This window comes from Hyaena hyaena, unplaced genomic scaffold (assembly GCF_003009895.1).
Source record: "Hyaena hyaena isolate Hyena2069 unplaced genomic scaffold, ASM300989v1 scaffold_1, whole genome shotgun sequence".
Lineage (NCBI taxonomy): Eukaryota > Metazoa > Chordata > Mammalia > Carnivora > Hyaenidae > Hyaena > Hyaena hyaena.
Window position 1 is genome coordinate 1,744,517 of NW_024080633.1, and position 23,057 is coordinate 1,767,573.

Consider the following 23,057-nt stretch of genomic DNA (forward strand, 5'->3'; position numbering starts at 1 on the left):
TAGCTATAATTGATATTCTACATTCACTCTTATGGAAATAAGTCACTGCCTTAATTTTCTTTTCATTCTGAGGTGTGTTTCCCCAAAATGTAATTCTTGGTGAATCCACAAAATCCTAATAGAAAGGCTTCTCCTTTATCGTGAACTCTCTACTCTAGCCATCCCTGTAACTCTCTGCGAGTAAGCCATTCCCAGTTTCCACTGGAGCTGTGTAGACACATGTGTGTAGCCTCTGGTGTTACACACACACACACACAGTAGCTTTCCTAGTTTTTGTTTGTGTGCTTTTTTTTCTTTTTGCCCTGAAAACTGAATTGAGGTTCCCAGAACACTTAAGTGAATTTTGGAGCTCCTAAGCAAGGGCTGAAATATTGGGGTCTTCATGGAAAGACTCCAAACTTCTTGGACTTTAAATTTAAAAAAAAGAAAAGAAGAGAAGAAAGCAGGCACACCCCTTAAGCCCTTCGTTAACTCTGATACACTCTGAAAAGGCAGTCAAGTAGAAAAAGTAACAGGAATATTAAAAAAAAAAAAAAAGTCTAGCAAGAACAAGAGGCCACCTTATGCTGTGGCCAGCTGAGGAACTCAAACATTTCGTCAGTGGGAGGCCAGCCAGCCTCCACACACACTTTTATAAAGCTGGCTCCAGGCGTTCCAGAGCAAGATGAGGCTGTCGGGTCTACTTGCCTCTTAGCTACGCCAGAGGGGCTGGCAAAGTGATCATCGGACCTGCCCAAGAGCCATGGCCAAGGCTGGACTTGTAATTTATATCCTGGTTATCACCTTACTCCTGGACCAGACCACCAGCCACACATCCAAATTTAAAGCCAGGAAGCACAGCAAACGCCGCGTGAAAGGTAATGGGGCTTTTTCACTCCAGCAAAATTCTAGGATTGCTCAGTGTGGGGAGGGGCTCATATCCCAACTCCGCCAGGAGAGCAGTCTCCGGAGATAGTGCCATGCTGTCACGTGGATGTGGCATTTCAGGGAACAGAATGACCTTTTAATTCTCTGGGACAGGTTGGTGCTTAAAGGAATCATCAGTAGGCCTTTTGTTTTTAATAGAAAAAGTTTCTGTGTTGTATATCCTTTGTCAAGTGAGCTCAGCCACACAGAATGCTCTTCAGAGAGGGTCAACCTAGATACGTAGACATCTGGTATTATGAATGAGGGATCAAGGAGAATAGGTGGATTAATAATTAGAGCATACTGTTTCATTCTTAGATACTGTATAACTGTTCAAATATATTTGTAAGAGAGCTATACTCTTATTAAATGTATAGGTAAGGATAGAGTTATTGTGATGTGGCTTCTATTTCGTCATTGGTTATTATGGAGGTATGTCTTCATACCCCTGACTGTATAAGGACATATTTAAGCTTTTTCACATCAGAGGGAAATTGAGCCTCTTTTTAAATTTAAAAATATTTCTACATGTAAAGTCATATAGTGTTCGAAAACACTGTAATGCAAAACTGAATCTCCAAGCAATCCCCAAATCAGGGTGGCCTGAATTGAGTGAAGAGGTAAGAAAGAGAAAACAGGAACACCGTGGGGAGGGGAGGTGACTCAGTCAGTTAAACGTCCAACTTTGGTTGGGTCGTGATCTCGCAGTTTGAGTTCGAATCCCGCATCAGGCTGTCTCCTGTCAGCACAGAGCCTGTTTTGGATCCTCTGTATCCCTCTCTCTGCCCCTCCCTTGCTCTCTCTCTCTCTCTCTCTGTCAAAAATTTTTTAAAAATCCTGCAAAGAACAAAGGTGACAGTAATTTATTTGCAATATGCTGAAACTATACCAAGACGAAAAACATATCAAAAGAGAAACAGAGTGATGTTTTAGCTCACCCTCTGAATTATTATTTTCATTTTCTTCTTGGGATATTTCAGGGTAAATATAATGACACTATTTCCTTATCAAGTTCACTTCATTAGAAACAAAACATTCCAAATATACACATCGAGGTCAAGCCTGGATTTGACACAACAGCATGGCTGGTCTTGTGTCCGTTCTGAATATTACAAAGGGCCCTTTTCAGGGGGCATGTATTTCTATGATGTAGGTCTGATGCAAGGCTTCCTCAGTGGAATCTTTTTCCCTTATAAAATACTAAAGTGTCCTGTTAACTCTGTTCAATGGAAGATTAAAATACTTCTCACAAATGACAAAGCATATTGGTGAAGGTGAGAACAGGGGAAGGAGGGAGAGAGAAGATTCTGTGCAATATGGTATATTTTCATTGCCGCCATTTCTTCATGGCTGGGAGGCAGTGGCAAAGGGGGTGACCACCCAGTGGGGATGTGGGGACAGGTGTGAACATGTGGATGTGAGTGTGGGTGTGTGCTGTGGGGACGTTTCTAAAGTTATTCAGTTCAGGTCATGCAGAGCTCCGTGCCCTGCCCTCAACCACACGCAGGTGAGCACACACACTCCTTTCTGTGTGCCTTTTAACTGTTTTAACTGAGTGGGCACACCTTTTTTTTTTTGGTCACAAAGTTCTTTTTTTTTTTTTAAATAGTTTATTGTCAAGTTGGTTTCCATATGACACCCAGTGCTCATCCCCACAAGTGCCCTCCTCCATGCCCATCTCCCCCCTCTCCCTTCCCATACCCATCAGTCCTTAGTTTGTTCTCAGCATTCAAGAGTCTCTCATGGTTTGCCTCTCTTCCTCTCCCCCACCATTTCCCCCCTTCTTCTCCCCCATGGTCCTCCGTTAAGTTCCTCCTAATCCTCCTATACGTGCAAACATATGGTATCTGTCCTTCTCTGCCTGACTTATTTTGCTCAGTATAACACCCTCAAGGTCCATCCATGTTGCTACACATGGCCAGATTTCATTCTTTCTCATTGCCATGTAGTATTCCATTGTATAGATAAACCACCTCTTCTTTATCCATTCGTCCGTTGATGGACACTTAGGCTCTTTCCATGTTTTGGCTATTGTTGAGAGTGCTGCTATGAACATTGGGGTACATGTGCCCCTATGCATCAGCACTCCTGGATCCCTTGGGTAAATTCCTAGCAGTGCTATTGCTAGGTCATAGGGGAGTTCTAGTGTTCATTTTTTGAGGAACCTCCACACTGTTTTCCAGAGGGGTTGCACCAGTTTACATTCCCACCAACAGTGTAGGAGGGTGGGCACACCTCTTAAACAACAGCCTCCCCAAGGGATTTTTGCTATTAGGTCAGAAAGCAGATTCTAAAGCAGGAGGTGAAGCAATAAGCCTGAACTTACTGAACACTTCTCTCTCCACTAACACGTACAATTTTTTAACATTTTAATTACCTGGGCATAATACCAAACTTTATAAATGCAAAGGCAAAAGCCATTTTTCCCTCCCAACTCTCTCCACGGAAGTACTCACAATTACCTGTCAGGAAATAATATTACCAGAGTTTTTCTAATGCATAATTAAAACTTGACATTTTTAAACAAATAAGAATTGGCTATTCATTTATTTCATCTACTGAATCTTGGCTAACTATCAGCATATGACATACGTCAGTCTCTTTAGCAGCTGCATAATCTTCCCTTGCATGGATGGATCACGATTCATGTATTTTGTTCTCTCTTGGTGAACTTCTCTCTGGTTTCCATTCCATCTCTTTGGATCCAATGCCTCAGTGAACTGCTTTGAACACATATGTGGACCCCATGTTAAGGCAGGACGTTAGAAACCTCTAGAACACTGCAGGTTCAGCACACTTTCCAATTGTCTCCCAAAATAATAGCATCAACCCATGGTGCTAGACAACTTAACATCATATCATCCCCTTAAACTCTGCTAATCTTACCCCAAAACAAACCATTTCTCTTAATCTGCATTTCTTTGCTTGCTAATAAGGTTGATAAATATTTCTTTGGTTGGTAATGAGATTGAGGTAGAGTTCATATGTTTACTGGTCATTTCCCAGGAATTATTTTTGCATTTCTATACTGAAACTACATTTGGAGAAAAACAATAAAAAAATGGAAGGAAGCTTTTGTGGTTTTTTTAATCAAAAGGGTAATCGAGTGATTTAACTCCAAAAACAAAATTTCTGTGGTATTTAATTCATAGGTCTTAATAAATTATGTGTTGCAGAAATAAATAAAATATAATTTTTACAGTGAAATAGTTGTTTCCTGCATTCATTGCAGACTAAACACATCCACATTTGTCACAAAGGATAGATGGCAAAGCCAAGCCACCTGGATAATGATTTCCATAATGATCTCTCAGGAGCCTAATATTATTCATGTGTCTTCATGTTAATTACAATGTTTACAGCTTCTCTGTGGAGGCCACTTATTTATGTAGAATGGAGCAGGAAGCTGAGAGGGAAGGGTGGTAACATGTGTACGGCTGACAACTTCAAACCTGGAAGCCGGTCTTCCGCGGTCTTTGCAAGCCTGGCCTCCAACAGACAGGTCTGCATTCTGAATGGGCCCTTATATTTACTCTGGATTGAATGGTCTCCTTGAGGAAATTCATGGGGTACAGTATTTCTGAGGTGAGCTATTGGATGCTTTGGGAATTGATGTGCAATATCAAGTGAAAAGGAGATGGGGTCCACTCTTGGGTACCCCAGAAGGCATTTTCCTAACCCAAATGTGGACCACCTGGCTTACAAATCACAAGTTTAAGAGGATAATGAATCAGCATGTGCAGATTTGGGACTGTCCTAAAAAACCGAGGGCAGAACACAGATTCGCCATATGACATCTACATAAGGAGGCAGCTGGGGATAGTTTACACCAAGCTTTAAGCATCTTCTCTAAGGCCATGTGCTAGGACCCAGGCAATTACTGTGCAAGAGCAGATCAGAATGATGTGAAGAGCACACACTTGCAGTGAGAGAGATTCAAATCCCAACTGCACCTTACCAGCTGGCTGACCTATGCCAGGTTAGTTCAGCTTTCTGTTTCTCTATTTCTTCTGTGAGCTGAGGATAGTGATAGTGTCCATTTCATAGCAATATTGAAAGAGTTAAGCTCCTGGCGCATAGTATACGGTGGTTCTTAATATTGTTTCTTTTTATTATTTCTTACAATGTATTGTAACTCTTGCCTTTGAAGAGCTCAAACTGTCAATATCTAAGACGGTCCCTATCAGTCCTAGGATCTTGTTTATTCATTCAACAAACATTATGAGCAGCTATTATGTGCTAAGGATTGTGTTAAGCATCAGGAACACCATGGACAGTAAGATGCATGAAAGTGCAAGTAAAAATAAATATGAATTCAAGTGCTCCAAAGAAAAGTAAAGGTTCAAAGAAAGAGACTAGTCAGGTAGATGCTAACAGAGACAAAATAGACAGAAGAGGCTTCTAGAAAAGATATTTCAGCTCAATAAGCAAATGGACAAGTGTAGGAGGGAGAGTGTTCCAGGCAGGAGGAACCCATAGGAAAGGGCCCTGAGATGACATACCTTGCTCAAAGATGCTCTGAAAGTCAACAGGTTGGATGACTGGTGGAAGGCAAGGCCCACAGAATGGGGCTGGGGAGGTGTGGCAGCCCTGTCTCACAGAGGAACCTTCTGGTAGTATTACCACAACCAAGCTCTTCTGCATCTTGCTGGCCAACTTACTTTCATGCATTACTATTCGTGTACACTGGGGTCAGTTTCTTCCAAACACCCTCACCTTAGATTCTGGATCCCAAAGCTTTATTTCATTTTACTTTTATCTTATTTTAATCACCCCCTTTTCATTCCTTCTACCCTACCCCACCCAAAAATATCCCCCAGAAAAGGATGGAGACCTGAAGACTCAAGTTGAAAAGCTCTGGAGAGAAGTCAATGCCCTGAAGGAAATGCAAGCCCTACAGACAGGTAAGACCCAACTCGTCAATGCCTTGTCTCAAAAGAGATAGGAAAAGAAATTGTGATTTGCCAGCAATTCAAACCATACCTAGAGTACATGTCAAGTTCTAGGTGACATCTTTTTGGGATTTTTTAATGTTTATTTATTTATTTTGGGAGAGTAAGTGAACATGAACAGGAGAGGGGGCAGAAGGAGAAGGAAAGAGAGAATCTCAAGCAGGCTCAGTGCTGTCAGTGTAGAGCCCGACATGGGGCTCCATCTCACAAACTGTGAGCTGAAATCAAGAGTCGGACGCTTAACCTACTGAGCCACCCAGGCCCCCGGAGGTGACACTGTTTTAAGAGACATTGACAAACCAGAGGTGTGTCCAGGAGAAAGGAATTAAAAGCAGGGGAGACGATTGTTTTGGGAAATCAGCTTGATTTCCCCCTTCCTTCTCCTATATATGGCTGGTATAATAATCAAAGCAGGCCTGTCAATAATGCATTTTAAAAGTGTGTTCATAATTCTTCTCTAATAGGCAATGAAACAGAATTGAAGCAAGTATTACTTGGCAAAAATAATTAGCATTCATCAGAAGGTTACTAAGTGCCCACTGAGAGATCTGCTGAGGTTCAACTAAACACAGGATCACAGGATTCACTTGGGCCACACTGCATTAGATGCAAATGGAAGGATACTGGTTAGAACCACAGCTTGCCAAAAGAGGGCAGCATTTGGCATTCCTCTTTACAAGGAGGTAGAGCTGCCAGCCATCTATGCAGCTGTACAGGCTGTTGTCCGGGAGTTACCCTTCTTGGCTCCTAGGGGTAAGGAAAAGGGAGCCACCCTGGGAGGGTTCCAGAACAGCCCCTGCTCACAAGGCTCATACCTCCAGTATCCAATACCTCACATAGCAACTCCAGAGCAGAACTTCAAGGGTTCTGTAAAAAACCTGTCCAGTTACGAGAGTTACCGCCTTCAGAGAAGACTAAAGTTATGGGTTCCTGTCAAAGATTTATAGCTCCCAGACGAACTAAATGTTACCTGTTCGAGGTTATTTTTTACCATAAGCAAAGTTGCCTAGTACTTATGTTGACATATTCCCCTTATCAGGTTTCCAGGAACAGAATTCGAAAGTTAAAGGAAGGTCAAATGCCCAGGCAGGAGGTGAAAGAGTTTTATAAATGTTTTACCCACAGTTGGGCACTATAAATACTTCATTAACATTAACATATTAATCCTCTGACCCTTTATGAGCTAGGTGCCATTAGGATTATCCTCATTTTACATATAAGGAAACTGAAGTGCTGAGAAATTAAGTATTTTCTCCAACAATTGCACACCTAGTAACTGTCAGAGCCAGCTTCTCCAAAGCTTTGCCCTAACACTATCTTTATGTTTGGTTTATCCCAGATGACCTAAACAATATTACCAGGGCTGAATTATCTGCATAACAAAATCACTGTCTCTTCATATGTCAGCACAGACTTTTGTTTTTGTTGTGCAAATCATTATGAAACACCACCCAGTTCCAAAAGTCCCAAGGAAATTCAGCACACAACGAATGGAGCTATAGAAACTAACAAGCAGGTGTATGTAAAAGCAGCATGAGACTAAAAACCATGTTGTGAGGGTGAGGTGGGACATATGTGAGCATATGTAGTTATGAGCCTCTATGTGATGTAAGTTACATTTTTACATAGTAAGTTGTTACAAGTAACAAGTTCTGTAAGCCTCAATATCCTGATATGTAAAGACGGGAGTAATAAAACCTCACTTCGTGGGACTGCTGTGATGATTACACGAGTTCATTATTAGAAAGTGCTTGGCATAGGGTCTGACACATACAAAATCTCCAATAAATATTAACTCATGATCATCGCACGTCATCCATTCCACAAATATTAATCGCTGTTTCCCAAGTCCAGCCCTAGAGGTCTAACATTCAAAAAGCCTCTTAGTATATCAAATCTCACATCTTTACAGTCTGTCTCCGAGGCACAAAAGTTCACAAGAAATGCTACCTTGCTTCGGAAGGCTCGAAGCACTACCATGAAGCCAACGAAGACTGCATTTCCAAGGGAGGGACCCTGGTTATCCCCAGAAACTCGGACGAGATCAATGCCCTCCAGGACTATGGGAAAAGAAGCCTGCCAGGTGTCAATGACTTTTGGCTGGGCATCAATGACATGGTCACAGAGGGCAAGTTTGTTGATGTCAACGGAATCACCATCTCCTTCCTCAACTGGGACCGCGCACAGCCTAATGGTGGTAAGCGCGAAAACTGTGCCCTGTTATCCCAGTCAGCTCAGGGCAAGTGGAGTGACGAGGTCTGCCGTAGCACCAAGAGGTACATATGCGAATTTATCATCCCTTAATAGACTCTTTGCAAGACTGGTCATGGTTTATAGGCCGATGGTTCACAAGAGGAAGTCAGAATTGTCACATGGGCATCTGCGTCCATAGGAATATAGGAGTCATCCAATTTCGCTATCACGGTTCATTGTGATTTTGCCCTCCACAGGCTGTAGGAGATCAAAAAATAATGATCTACCCATGTGCACACTGTGAATGCGGCTTCTGCAAAATGGGCTATCAAATCCTCCCCAATTTCTCAGGCCCCCTCCCTTATCCAGAAACTGGATCTGTGTTAAAGATACAATAGCCAGAAAAGCAAGCTTAGGTTGGAAGATTTTCTCTTGAAAGTTCAGAATATATATATGATTGATGAGAAATCTCTAAATCAGAGATTATGGTGCAATATAATCCAGAAACCTCTCTGTCTGATGCCCAATCTGTTCCATATCAGTCATAGCCCCTCACTAGCCCATTAACCTTTCTGAGTGGCTGCATCCCCTGCTGGGACCTGCATCTTGTCTGCCACCAGAACACAGATGTCTCAGAAGTGTTCTGATTTAACTTTCTTTTCTTCAAGGCCCTCTTCCTCCACCCTACACACACCCTGATTTTCAAAATGCCCAGTCAAGATCTGAAAAGCAGCTTATTTGGTCAGCTTCCAGTCCAGGCATTACATTACACTTTTTGACTTGAACGGGTAACTCCAAGGCAGAAAAAGAAAATATATCTTCTTTTCCCTTGCTTTTGTACCATTATCCTCCTGGATGAAATTGAGAGTTGATATTAAGTATGTCAGGTTCCTCTTTTACATACTTTATGCACTTATATGTATTTCAACAAGCATGTATTTAAGTTTATTAGGGGCAATCTATCTTTGGAGGCTGAATGTTGGATTTCAATAATATTTTTTCGGAGTGATACATCTAAGCAATATTTTATTCTGTCAACTGCTATTTCCATTAACTAGTTTAACCAGATTGTGTAAAATAACTTTATTGCCTAGTATGAAATTACAAAGCTTAGGCTTCTGGGAAATGGGCTTCTTAGAAGCCAACAATTCTAAGTATATTCTGTTCTTCAAATAAGTGTCATTTTTTTCCCTTAAATATTGAATATGTCTGATGAACAATATCCTTCTCTGCATACGTCAATTACACGGCTTGGAATTAAGTTTTAGTTTTTCTCACTGCATAACAATAAAGCCTGAGTTCTGATCGATATGAATGTAGTTGGATGTTGGTTATAATTATTCAAACTCTTTTGGTTTATATCAAACTTGGTATAATTCTGGGGGGGGGGGAGGAAACACCCTGCATCTGATTGAACTGGTGATTTAGATGTCTTAGGAGAATAATTTTACCTGACAATGAACACTTAAGTCTGGAGGGAGGAGGGGAATATTAAAAAGAAAGTTGTACCTAGAATTGTTTTTTACCAACTCCCTTTCAGAACAATCAGAGTCTCCTTAAAGATTACGACAATAATGAAATTAGCAGACATTAATGGTATTCCATTCTCATCATATCCCAGGCACTGTGCCAAATTTTACCTGATTCTCATTAACCTCCAGAACAACCCTGGGAGTTAGGCTCCATAATTATTTCATTCCACAGAAAGAAGAACGAAGTGAAAAAAGAGAGATGTGGTGTCTTGCCCCACACCACACGCCAGGAAGTAGTGGAGTTGTGAGCAGAATCTAAAAAGTTGACACAGATCCTACATCCTTGACAGCTATGAGGGAACTGTGATAGCGTCAAGCCTGTTCAAGTAGGCAACGAAGCGGGCTCTAATCCATTCTTGCTTAGTCAAACAGATGACCTTGATAAGGCATTCAGTCTGAGGTTGTTTCAAAAGGGTGAATAAAGACAACCATCGTTCCCATAAATCAATGTCAGAGTTTGGGTGCCCAGGAGATGGGGCTTAGAGAGAAGATAATCCTTCTCCCAAGTACCCCAACCAGAAGGATCAAGAGAAGACACTTAATTCAAAAGAGTAGATGAAGGTTGGTGACAGGAAATCAAAATGAGTTCAGCGTGAGGAAGGGCAAGCAGATGTATAGGAGACAGAGCAAGACTGAAAGGAGCGGATTAAGAAATTACCTGGTTTGCCCAGGGCCAAGCTCATGACCTTGATTTTATTACTTCGCCAACAAATTATCCCAAAGCCACACTCGCCAAGATTCAGTGACATAGATTTCACTTTGGTCTATTTGACTTGTTGGGCACTATTTAGCAAACAATTGGTCTTCAGGCAAGATTAATAAATAGGTTTAAATAGGTTCCATGAAAGCTATCAGAGTAGGTAGAGAATGTGGACAAGCATCCTGAAGTTTGGAGGAAAGCACAGCCTGAGAAATTAGTAATGTCTCTCACAGGTTCATGGTAAGAGGCCATCAACATTTGTTAACATTGTCATCTCTAGGATAAACACTTGAGCTTCCCGAAGATACCAATTATATTCAAAGTCTAACAGTCAATGCCCTACAAGTTTTCCCAGGAAGCTGATTCTAATCTCTAGAGCAGTGCTCCTCAAAATTTGTTGTGCTTACAAATCACCTGGGAAACTTGTTAAATTGCAGATCCTGAGAGTCTGGGCTAAAGTCCCAGTTTCTGCATTTCTAAAAGCTTACAACTGAAACCAAGACCACAAGATTGCATACCACAGTCTGACTGCAAGGGCCTAAAGCTTTAGTTGCTTGCCCAGAGTAACAGAAGTCTGATGGATTCCTGCAAGTTTGCTTCTCTTTAGCTCAAATGTCAAGGTAAGATCTACAGTTCATCTGAGTGAAGAGCAATACTGAGAGCAATTTTCCTACCTACCACAGATGCCTCCATCCATATCACTAAATGAGGTACAAGGTAAAAATCAATTAGTTAAAGGAAACATCAATAAAAGAGGCTCAAATTCATGATGTCAAGGAGAACTTATTGCAATGCTCAATGATTTCTTTCTCTTCCCTAGTATTGCTGAATAGCATTTCTTACACTAAAATTAAAGTTATAGTCTTTTCTGCTTTGAGAGTAGTGAAAGCTAATCACATCCTCAAATAAAGCACATATGATGAATGAAGAAGCCACAAATTCAGCGAGTTAAGTAGCTAATTTAATCTGATGTCAGAAATTCAGAGGATACCTACTAACTATAAAGCACTTTGCTAGGCAATACTGGAGGAACAGAAAAGCAGTTATGGTACCTACACTCAAGGATATAAAAACACAGCACACAGGAGGAGAGCAAGACTATCCATTGGAATCTAAGAAGAAAATATTAGTATCTCTGTTTACATATGGAAGCTAGTTGGATTTATAAGTTATTACTATGTAGTTTAACTAAACTGAACACCACAAAATGGTCAATGATTTAAATGAGTTTTTAAGGGGTGCGTGCGTGGCTCAGTTGAGTGTCCACCTCTTGATTTTGGTCTGGGTCCTGATCTCGTGGTTTGTGAGATCGAGCCCTGCACTGGGCTGTGCATTGGCAGCATGGAGCCTGCTTGGGATTCTCTCTCCCCCTCTCTCTAGCTCTCCCCCTCTAAAATAAATAAAATAAACATTAAAAACAAATAAATTAGTTTTTGTGGAGAAACACCAAATTGAATATACACTATTGATAAAAAAAAAAATGCACACACATGAACAAACACAGCTGACAATTCTACTCTTAGTGTGATTGGTTCCAAGAGTCATACACAACTAAAGCTGAGCCAAGTAGAATCTTTTCCAGTGGTTGCCCTCTCACACCAAGAAATGAAACTCTTTCTGTTGGAGATGCTATATTGGAACAGTGAATTTAGGGCTTCTGGCAAAATTCGTCCCTTCCAGATGGATGCAATGTGCAGAATGGGCAGCGATGAGAAATGATGAGATGGGATAGGAGGTAAAAGGAAATAAGCATGTATATGTGTGTTCACATCATGCTGAGTTCATCATCTCTTAAGTCCTGGTTGCTGCTTCTGGAAACTCTATGAACTACTCCAATCCCTTCAAGCCATACAAGTTTTCTTTTCCATTTGAGCTAGTTTATGCTGGCACATCTATAGGCTAGATTATGATCTCACAGAGCTTCCATTTGATAGGCAAAACACACACAAAAATAAACAAGGTCATTTCTGAAAAAGATATTACAAAGTGTGGAAAGGCTGACATGACAAAATGGTATAACCAAATGACATAACAAAAAAAGCAACAGAAGAAAATGAAACAGACAGGTAAAAGATGGAGTGATCAGAGGGAACAATATTACACACGAGGACCAACTCTTTCTCATACAGCCCTCTCTCCACTGAAAGGACAAATGGAAAAGAAAGCCATCTTAGATCAGGAGGGCAAAAGTCCAAGAAAGAGAGACCCTTAGAGAAGTGAGTTACTCCAAATCACCCAGCAAGCCAGGGACAGGGTAGGGACTAGAATTCACTTTCCTGTCTCCTCATTCAGAGCCTGGAACATGGCAGTCCAGGTCAAGGTCAGCTAAGGTCATGCAACTTGGAGTCAAAAGACCCAGACTCCACACTTAGGACATAAGGGATTCCAAGTAGGAATAAACTTTGGGTCCCTAAACCTTCTCTATTAACAGGAATAATAGGTCATTCACAGGACTGTGAGTTCAGATTTGCAAATACAATTTAGAAGCAAGCAAATACTCTAGATATGGATCTTTATAGTTTTGCTGCATTATAAAACCAAAACATCTCACCATAGAAAAAAGTTGAAGAGCGGCGCCTGGGTGGCTCAGTCGGTTAAGCGTCCGACTTCAGCTCAGGTCATGGTTTATGAGTTCAAACCCCACATCAGGCACTGTGCTGACAGCTCAGAGGCTGGCGCCTGCTTCGGATTCTGTGTCTTCCCCTCTTTCTGCCCCTCCCTCACCCATGTGCACACGGGCAAGCGCGTGTGCTCTCTCTCTCTCAAAAATAAATAAACATTAAAATTTTTTTAAAAAGAAAAAAGTTGGGGCGCCTGGGTGGCTTAGTCAGTTAAGCGTCCGACTTTCGCTTAGGTCATGATCTCACGGTTCGTGGGTTCGAGCCCCGCGTCAGGCTCTGTGCTGACTGCCAGCTCGGAGCCTGGAGCCTGTTTCAGTCTGTGACTCCCTCTCTCTCTGACCCTCCCCTGATCACGCTGTCTCTCTCTCTCTCTCTCCTAGAAATAAAACATTTAAAAAAAAAAAAGAAAAAAGTTGAAGAGTAGAAAAAACATTTTAGAAATTATCCATTATCTCAGTCTTTTTCATTTATTTACCCTTTTAATATTTATTGGGCATATATATCTAGCAGTGTCTAATTCTACCAACACCCATGCAAAGTTGTAGAGAACACTTCATTAGCTAATGTTATATCCTGCTTTACTTTACTTATAAATATAACCATTTTCTTAGGCTTTTCATAATGTACTTTCCATGATTCTATAGTACTCTGGTGTATTATTCTTTGAGCACATACATGATTGCAATTTTCCAAATACATTTATGATTGGAATTTTACTTAAACAACTAAATATAAATGTTTTATATTTATTTAAATAAGTAGAAAATTTGCTTTTCATTTTTCTTTTTCTGAAAACAATGCTGAAATGAACATCTTTGTGGTGATTTTTTCTTCTTCTTCTTGACTTTGAATGTTCCTGCCTTGTTAAGATAGATTTCCAGAATGGAATTATTGAATCAAATGATAGGAATAACTTTAGACACTTTCCAACATGGTGCTAAGTTACTTTCTAAAAAGTTTGTACAAAATGAAGAAAAAGCAAGCCCTGTAAATGCCACTAACTTTGGAGTCAGTCAGTCCTGGGTTTGAATACCAGTTATCTATGTGGTCACTAGCTTTGTGACCTAGAAGATGTCATCTTACTTTGCTGAATACTTCACCAATACTTCTGTAATAAGCCAGAGTAAAACAATAATGTAAATGGTTCATAATATTCATGATATTTAACTCATAAAACTGTTAGGATTAAAAATAAACAGTTCAAAAAAAATTTTGGCAATGGTTCATTTGACAAATATTAATTATTCTACTGAGCTAAAAATAAATAAAATAAAAAACCCAGATCCTGGTGCCAGATGGGCAGCACTGGGAAAAAGCTTCACGATTAACAGGTAACATTATTATTACATCTGGTGTACTCATTTGGGTTACAAAAATGGCGAGTTGTGCTAAGAACTGGGCCTACAGTGAAGAACAAAAACATACAGAAGCCCAGCCTGAAATAAAAAGTTACCAAAAGAACAGAATGACAAACCACGGCAAACATATTTTGAAATACAGCAAGGGTACAAGGACCAGGCTTTAGAAAGTTCTCAAGAGGTGACATCATGGTGTCTAAGGGTGACTACAGCCCTGAGACCGATGATGATGGGCTACACTTATCAGCAACCACTTTTGGAACTATTTACATGTTTGGGCGGTCTGCCTGCTGACACTCCCAGGAGCCCAAGAGAGATGTCAAGGGTGGGGGCCGTGTGTGCAGGCTGGAGGGGAGAGGCCCCGAGGTAGGGTAGCAAGATCCCAGGAAGGCTGGGCAGGCTTGGGCAAGGAGGTGCAGGGCGATGGGCGCGGGGACCAGGGGGTCCGACGGCGGCGCCGCGGCGCTGGCGCTGGACTAGGTGCTGGGCACGCTGCTGGCAGCGCTGCCTGCTTGGTGGCGGTCAAGGCGGCCGCGGACCAGTTGCAGAAGCAGCGCATGCGCGGGTTGGTGGGCGCCCCACCCGTAGGGCTGGCTGCAGCGCTTGTCGCTGTCCGCTCCGGCCCGGTGCTGAAGCTGATCGGCCGGATGCGCGCGCGGGGCTCGCTCCTGGGTCGCCCGCAGCCAATTGCTCGGGACCCACGCAGCGTCCCCTTCATCCGGCCGCTGTGGATTTCAACACATGGAGGGCTGCTGCCTCATGGCCACTTTATCACCTGGGTCGGCATCTTCCAGGAGCACCTGCTTAGCCTCCTGGGGAGGAAGGGGCAGTGGCCTGGCTTCTGTCTTCTCCTGGGCACCAAGGTGAGAGGAGGGGCCTGGGAAAATTGCCCCTGACTTAGCCTCTCTACCACCCCCCACCGACACCAGCTGAACACTGGGGGTCAGAGACAACTGAAGGACACGGTTGTCTTCTCTCTTTGCCTCGTAATGGCAAGGCTAACTATCAAACCAGCTTTTTTGACAGACAGAAAGCAATTGGCTTCCTCATCTGTAAAATTCAGGTAACATTTGAAGATTATCTAGAAAGTGGAATAATACCCCTACTTCATTAAAGTTTTTGTGACAATTTTATGAGACAGTGCAGGTAGAAGGGCACTGCAATCTGTTACTTATAGGAGAGGCTTAGAGTGAAAATTATCACCAGCTGCAAACTGATTTCCAAGAACTGAAGATAAAAGGGGCCTCATCCTTTTAGAAGCAAATGCTAGAAAATCAAATGACACGTGGCTCTGAGAAAAGAAATTTCCTGAGTACTTAGGGAACAAGGAGAAGAAAATTAAAATGACAGTAATTTTCCAAGGTGTAGATTTAGCCAGAGTGAGCAACCGAAACCAGCCCATCAGCCCTAGAATTTCCCTTTGAAGAGTGAATGCTCAATTTTAATATTTGTCATCTTTTAGCATGGTATCATTTGGGGGGGGGTGTGAATCTAGGGAACTGTTTATCCTTATAACAGTATGGCTTTTTCACTTATAAAAACTTATATGGCATAATAAGCCATGTCTTTTTTTTTTTAAATGTTTTTATTTATTTTTGAGAGAGAGAGACAGAGCGTGAGCAGGGGAGGGGCAGACAGAGAGGGAGACACAGAATCCAAAGCAAGCTCCAGGCTCTGAGCTGTCAGCACAGAGCCCTAAGCAGGGCCTGAACTCGTGAAACACCAGATCATGACCTGAGCTAAAGTCAGATGCTCAACCAACTGAGCCACCCAGGCACTCCAAGCCATGTTTTCTTAAAAGAATTGTTTTAATGTTTATTTGAGAGAGAGAGAGAGAGAGAGAATCTCTAGGAGTCTCTGCATGGTCAGTAGAGTCCGACATGAGTCTCAAACCCACAAACCATAAGATCATGACCTGAGCCAAAATCAAGAGCTGGACACTTAACTGTCTGAGCCATCCAGGCACCCCAAGAATTTTCTTTAAGGAAAAAATTTTTTAATTAAAAAAAAGTATTTTCTGAGTCCCAGCATGGGGTAATTCAAATCTATGTGTCATCTTTTTCTCTTTGTACACATTTTCATCTCACAATAACCATATGACATGTGTTTTTGCTATGTCATTTTAGCAATGAGGAAATTAAGGCTCAAAGAGATTAAGTAATTTGTTAAGGCCACAAAGATTGGAAGCTGGAGTGTCAGAATTAGAATCCATATCTGCATGGCTTCAGGGTCAGTGCTCAAACACCGCATGCTGTCACTCTTCTGGGGGCATACTACAGGTTAAAATTAACATTAACATGTGGTCATATCATCTAATTAATCTATTAGCACTCTTAACATGTACTATCATATTTGTGTAGATAAATCTAGAGAGCAGGCTCTCAAGGTCAAATGCCCAAAGGAAATCAAGTACCAAGCAGGAATAACTTAGAACAGATTAATGTTGCTTATAGCTGCAACTGACAGAACATTCACAGTAATCAAAACCAAGACAGACTCTGGTCACATAAATCATCCTGTTCACATACCACAAATATTTATTAAGTTTACAAAAGAGCAGACACTATTGGAGATTTTTAGACACACAGCCATTAGTGAGCACATGAGATTGAAAAGGAATGCATTAAATTGTTAATAAGCTGTTACTTCTGGATGACAGGATTTTATGGGTGAGTTTTATTTTCTTCTTTGTGTTTTCCTCTTTCACATACTTTCTTTTTTTTTTTAATTTTTTTTTAAATTTTTTTTAATGTTTTTATTTATTTCTAGGAGAGAGAGAGACAGCGTGAGCAGGGGAGGGTCAGAGAGAGAGGGAGATACAGACTCTGAAACAGGCTCCAGGCTCTGAGCTGGCAGTCAGCACAGAGCCCGACGCGGGGCCCGAACCCACGAACCTCTTTCACATACTTTCTAAAGTGACCAGATATATTACATTTAAGTTGAGAAAAATGTTTTATATATGTAAAAATGTTTTATATGTTTTATAAGAAAAATATTTTTTATATATTTATATATGTAAAGTCCATATTTTTTACCAACTTATTTTGATACTTTTGTGCTTGTCAAACACATTCGGAAATTATGCCCACTGACTCGCTTGAGAGCTTAATATTTCGGTAACTAAGATTTTCATTGACCTAAGTTGCAGCCCACTTTGTACAAAAAACAAAGACATTTTAACAACTGCAGTGCATCTACGAATTCAAAGAAAGGGGGTGGAGAGAAGAGAAAGAGAAAAATAATCATGTAAAGCAGAGACGGAGTCTTAAGAAGTTTTTCATTTGCCAGTAACATGGATCTAGTACTCAGAGACCAGCTTCCATCCCAACTTACAATGTAGGGAGAAGGTTATGATCATGGAAACTCAACCTCAAAATAGTGGAACGAAAACAGTCTTCCAGTGTACAAATTTAACAGGAAAATTCTGACCAGAAGCAAAATGTCATACTTATGACATACTTCCCTCCTTTCAATTCTTTCAAGTATTTTCTACCAAGTTGCTTCTACCTAGCAACCTGTATACCACCACAAAAGAATAAGAGCACAATCAAGAGATTTAAGTAAAGAAAGTGTGGATAGAAAACTTAGAAATCCAAGTCTTTCCCTAAATCCAAGGATTACCAAAGAAATTGACCCTACTTATAGACATCTTCCAAGAAGGACATTCTTGGCAAATAATAATTCTAAACTTCATTAGACTTCTCCAATTTCCAACAAAGTGGAAATTTTCTTTTACATTTAATTTACATTCTTTCTGCTGTCTTTAAACCCCCTCTCCCTGTTCACTACAGAAGGTTTCTGTTGCCTTTCTGTATTATTAGAGTTCTGTTTATATTGCATTAGCTTTCTTGGCTGAGAAAGTATATATAGGTGTGTGTGTGTGTGTGTGTGTGTGTGTGTGTGTGTGTTTGTTTCTTAATTAGGATGAGATCTGTGTAGTACCAGTAATGTGGAAAATTGGAAAAGCTTAAAGCACAAGAGTTTGCTAATGGGAAAACCAAAGCTGATGGTCAAGTTAAGATTGGTATGTTAGCAATAACCCAATGATAGTAAAGATTGTGTTGGGTCATAAATGTCTCTCTACAAATGTCAATGGCATAGTCAGACATCTTATAAGCTCTGTAGTTATTTATTCAAGCATGTCTGGTTTGGTTGACTTAGAGTTTTTAGTATTTGTTGGCAATTTTCTATGTTAAGAAAATATTTTTTAATCAGATGAACTTTATAGTGGTCAAAGGTCAAACAACTAATTAAAATTAACAGCAGCCCCAGTGAATGAATAACCACCAACAAACTAAAGAGGGAGGTTATCTCAAGTTGGCAGCTCTCTACATGGAAGAGCTCTGACATTAGACAATAAAAGTTACTTAACTGAACTGCCCAGAAATAAAAGGTTTCTGAGGTTTAGCAGAGGCTGGGATGTTGGGTACAGGAAGAATCATTGCTCTTGATATTAGATGCAATGCAATGAAGTAATCAAGGCTCTGAGGTCAGTCAGACCTGGGTACAAAGTAAGGTTCTTAACTTCCTAGTTAACTAGCAAACTTGCTTAGTTAACGGGACATGTTAACTTCGACAAGGTTCATTTTCTTATCTGTAGATCTGTACCTGCCTCTATCAGTCATTGTGACAGTTGAATTAGACAATGTCCATAGGCTCCTTAGCAGATGTCTGTAAGTATGCAATGGATGTTAGCTATTTTTGTTTTTCATCCCATTGTGAGCACATTTTCCCAACTGTAGAGAAGATGACACGGATACCCACAAATACATATTCCACCCTGGGTATCTGCTGGATTCCCCAAGGGGCACAGAATGAAAGCCAAATCCCTGGAGAGCATTCTCAGCTCCCCTGTAGCCAGATGCTCAGATCCCAACCCCTGTGTGCTAACCTACTATGACAAGCATTGATGTAGAGGGGAAAAGTAGGACTCAGTCAACCTTATCTCACAAATGGGCTCTGCTAATGACTAATTACCAGATGAAATAAGGAAAATTTCTTAACTTTTCAGATACACAGGGTCCTCCAGGAAAAATTGGATATACTTGGACCAAGCTCAAAGGATTGTTGTTGGAGATTAAATGAAATGAGATGTGTGGATGTGTCAACTACAATGTGTGGCACAAAGTAGACATTTAGCTAGCCCTGGTTTATTTCCTGACACTGAGCTTTGGACTAGCCCTCTTCTGAGGTCTCCCTATCCAGACCATGCACCTTTGGGGTGTTCCCAATATAATCCACTAAGTGGAAACATATGCAGAATGCAGTAATTTTATTCCCACATAGAGCATGTATGCATATTACACACCAAATAATCATGCAGTCATGGTGTTAGACTTGGAAGTTAGGACTACAGAGGCAGCAGGGACAGATATATGCTTTGGACATCTATTGTCATGTGAAAGCAAGCTGAGAAGACCATGAGGATGGAATACTTTAACTATTAAATCATCTGAGTTGCACTGATAATCTCCCAGCTTCAGTTTCCTTTCTAGAAAAAAGAAGGAAGCCTAACTATTCTTCCCAGTCTCTCAACTAGGAAAATTATTCCATGCTAGTCAGAACTGACCTTTCCTTTCAAACAAATGAGATGAGGAAAAAGGGGAAATGTGGAGAGCCCTTATTTCAGCTCTCTCTTCTCTCTCCCTCATCCTCCTCTGATATTGTTCTTGCTGGGATAGGAACAGTCCTCCCCTCCCATGCTTAAAGTTAGAAGGAGTTTCTAGGGTCTTCCTTGACCATTCACTGAGAATCCCTTAAGAGAGAAATGAGGAAGAGCTCCGATGTATAAACAGGAACAAGTGTATCCCTGGCATTCATTAAATATGCTTCACCACTTATCTTCTATGTGACCAAGGATAAGTTCTTCAAATTCTCTGAGCCTTGGTCATCTGGTTCAAAAAAAGAATTGTCAGTCGAAGGAATGGACAATAGCAACCTCAGATTGTTGAGAGGCAAGTAGGATAATATATGCTTTTAGCAGCCTGACAAAATGAAAATGCTCAATAAATGTCATTTCCCCTTCCCTTTATTTAAGTCAAACAGACTGAAGGCCTATTGAGATCACAGTTAACATTTTTTTTTGTACACCATAGACTCTACATATAGCCTAGTATAATACAGTATAGAAATATTTGTAGGATAGATTAAAACAAAAACAGATATTTTAAAGCAAGGTAAAAGCTCTCAGCACAATGCCCAAGTCTCAGATGAGCAGAAAAGACCAGAGTTGGGCCACTGGTATATGGTTTAATTACCAGATGCATGGTAGTATGATGGACTGAGATTTTCCATTTTGTTATCCACTTGACACACCAGAAATCCAGACTATCAACCCAACGCCAATTTTTAGCAAGATCAGGAAAAACCAAAAAGTGGATATATAAGTGAAAAAAAGGGGGGAAAAGAGAGTTTGGGTTTTTTTTTAAACCAATGGTCCTGTATTTTGTGGGGGGTTATGAAGTCCCCCAGGGAAGCTTGAGCCCTCCTGCCATAAAACACATATATGCACATACACTAACCATTTCAGGGGCCTCATAAGCTCCAGTTTAGAATCCTCTATTTCAATCCATTGGAACTCCAAGTTTCAGTTTTATAGCCACATATCAGATGTTTGTCAATCCATAACGGACTTCCGGCAAAACATGAGCAAATGCTTGAACTGCATTGACTGTGGAGACTGAGCCATGTCCTGAAGAGCAACTTAAAGCTCCCAGAGTACAAGATTTGTAGGCTGGCCATGCTGACAGTCAAGGAAAGATGAGTCCTTATTAAATTGCTCGGACTCTGCATTTCACAGGTCAATTGCTGGGTAAGAGAGTGTTTACAGGCTCCTCTTCTGGAAGTGAGGTGATCTGAGGAGCAGGGATGGCCATCAGAAAGGCTCTACCTCTGTGAGCCCAGACCACCAAGACAGCATCCACACTTTCACTAAGCAGAGATAATAAGGGGAAGCTTTAGATTCACTTCATGGAGTTTATTTCTAAAACTATGGAGTCTTAAGATCCCAGTGTAAGATTTCCTACCCAACACCTTAAACTAAGACTTAACTTCAAAAGTCACAAGTTCAATGTTGGGAGTGAATATAGCTGAGGCTGTCATTTAGGGATGCCTTAGTCCATTTGAGCTGCTATAACAAAATACCATAGACTGAATGTCTTATAAATAGCAGAAATGTATTGCTCACAGTTCTGGAGGCTAGGGAGTTTAAGATCAGAGTGCCAGTGTGACTGGGTTCTGGTGAGAGCCCTCTTCCGGACTGCAGACTGCTGAGTGCCCCACTGTAGCCTCACACAATGGAAGGGGCTAGAGAACTCTGGGGTCTTTTTTATAAGGACACTAATCACATCCCTCAAGGCTCTGCCCTCAATCACTTTCCAAAGCCCCACCCTCCTAATACCATCATCTTCAAGGTTAAGATTTCAACATATGCATTTGGCTGGGGGGGTGGCGGGGGTGCCGGGAGCCGAACCGGCCTCTCTGGATGGCAATCGCGGCAAGGAAGTGACAATATTTGCAGCTCCTCCCATGAGAAATGAAAACTGGTATCTCCTTCTACTACTACTGGCTCATGTTGGATATAAGCCTGCTGGTATTGACCAGGCCTCCCAATATTCCATATCAGACCCATATTCTGAATACAGATACCTCATAAGGAAAAGCATATTCCTGCCTTTACAAAAGAGACTTTAGATGAAAGCTCTATGGGCGATTGTCAAAAGGCTCTTCCTATGGGCCTTGCAGACCCAAGGCTTAGATAATAGAGGGGGTTAAGAACACAAGAGTTACGACTGAGCCTGGCCCCGAGACAAAGAGCCTATTTTGGGGTTAAGAGCAGAACATAGCTACTACATATATCTTTGCTAATTGGTAAAGCATAGCAGTCCCTTCCTCAAGGCCTGCATTCCACAAACACCCTCCCTTACACTGGCAGCTGGGATGAGGATAGATAAGAGTAGCTAAAACATAAAACCAGGTGCAAAGACTGACAATTTAGGGCCCCCATGTTAGTTTCCACGAATAAACCAATTCAGAAACATTTATCTTCTTGAGGGCCAGACAGAATAACTCCTAGCTTATCTATATACAATTTAACTTGTATGTTATGCTGTTTTTCACTAAGAACATTCTGTTAATTGATATCACAAAAGGACTCCCATTGTAAGAAATTCCTTTCTATGACTTCATCTTGTTGCTGAACCTTAAAATAAAGATACCAAAACTGACAGGACAGAGATGCCTGCCTGGAGATCAGAAAGAACCTCGGGGCTCTCTCATTCTCTTTCGCCGACACCGTCCATCTTTTGGGGACCCCTGGACCTGTCGAAGCCAGCGCGGCCTCCGACACGGGGGACACATACATTCAGCCCATAGCAAGGGATGTTTTGGATAATTCCAACACTAACGTAATTTCTTCACACTAACTTAATTAGTGTGAGTGTTATGAGCGAGGAGGCTGGAGTGAGGCTGACATGGTTCAGATGTCACCCTTTGCCATTTCTTATCTGCATGCCCTGGGACAAGTGATAACTGCTGTGTAGTAGATGCTGCAGTGCACCCCACATCCACCTTCTAGGATGCAGGTACTCAGTCTCTCAGCTACTGGAAGTGTTCGCTCATGGTTGCTCCAGTTGAGTCCCTCCTGATGAGTTGCCCTTGAGTGGAGGGAGCTGCTTCACCTAAGGTTATGCCTCTCCTGGGCAGCCTACATTGATGACCAGAGACAGACCAGACCCCTTGCCTCAGTTCTGGGCCCCTCCTCTTCCCATGGGATCTGCTGAGACCTCCGTTGTAAC

General features: G+C 41.4%; 1 protein-coding gene across 1 annotated transcript; it reads left to right on the forward strand.

Moving 5' to 3' along the window:
* The first annotated feature begins 742 nt into the window (after positions 1-742).
* On the forward strand, positions 743-8,162 carry CLEC3A (C-type lectin domain family 3 member A). Its single transcript, XM_039224393.1, has 3 exons — positions 743-857; positions 5,727-5,810; positions 7,771-8,162. Exons 1-3 carry the CDS (start codon positions 743-745, stop codon positions 8,160-8,162), a joined length of 591 nt encoding a protein of 196 aa, XP_039080324.1.
* Positions 8,163-23,057: the final 14,895 nt, after the last annotated feature.

Excerpts from the sequence above, each read along its gene's own strand:
- CLEC3A (XM_039224393.1), top strand. The coding sequence starts at position 743 with ATGGCCAAGGCTGGACTTGTAATTTATATCCTGGTTATCACCTTACTC. Across the intron at positions 858-5,726 it reads CAGCAAACGCCGCGTGAAAG|AAAAGGATGGAGACCTGAAG; the intron begins GTAATGGGGCTT and ends AATATCCCCCAG. Across the intron at positions 5,811-7,770 it reads AATGCAAGCCCTACAGACAG|TCTGTCTCCGAGGCACAAAA; the intron begins GTAAGACCCAAC and ends ACATCTTTACAG.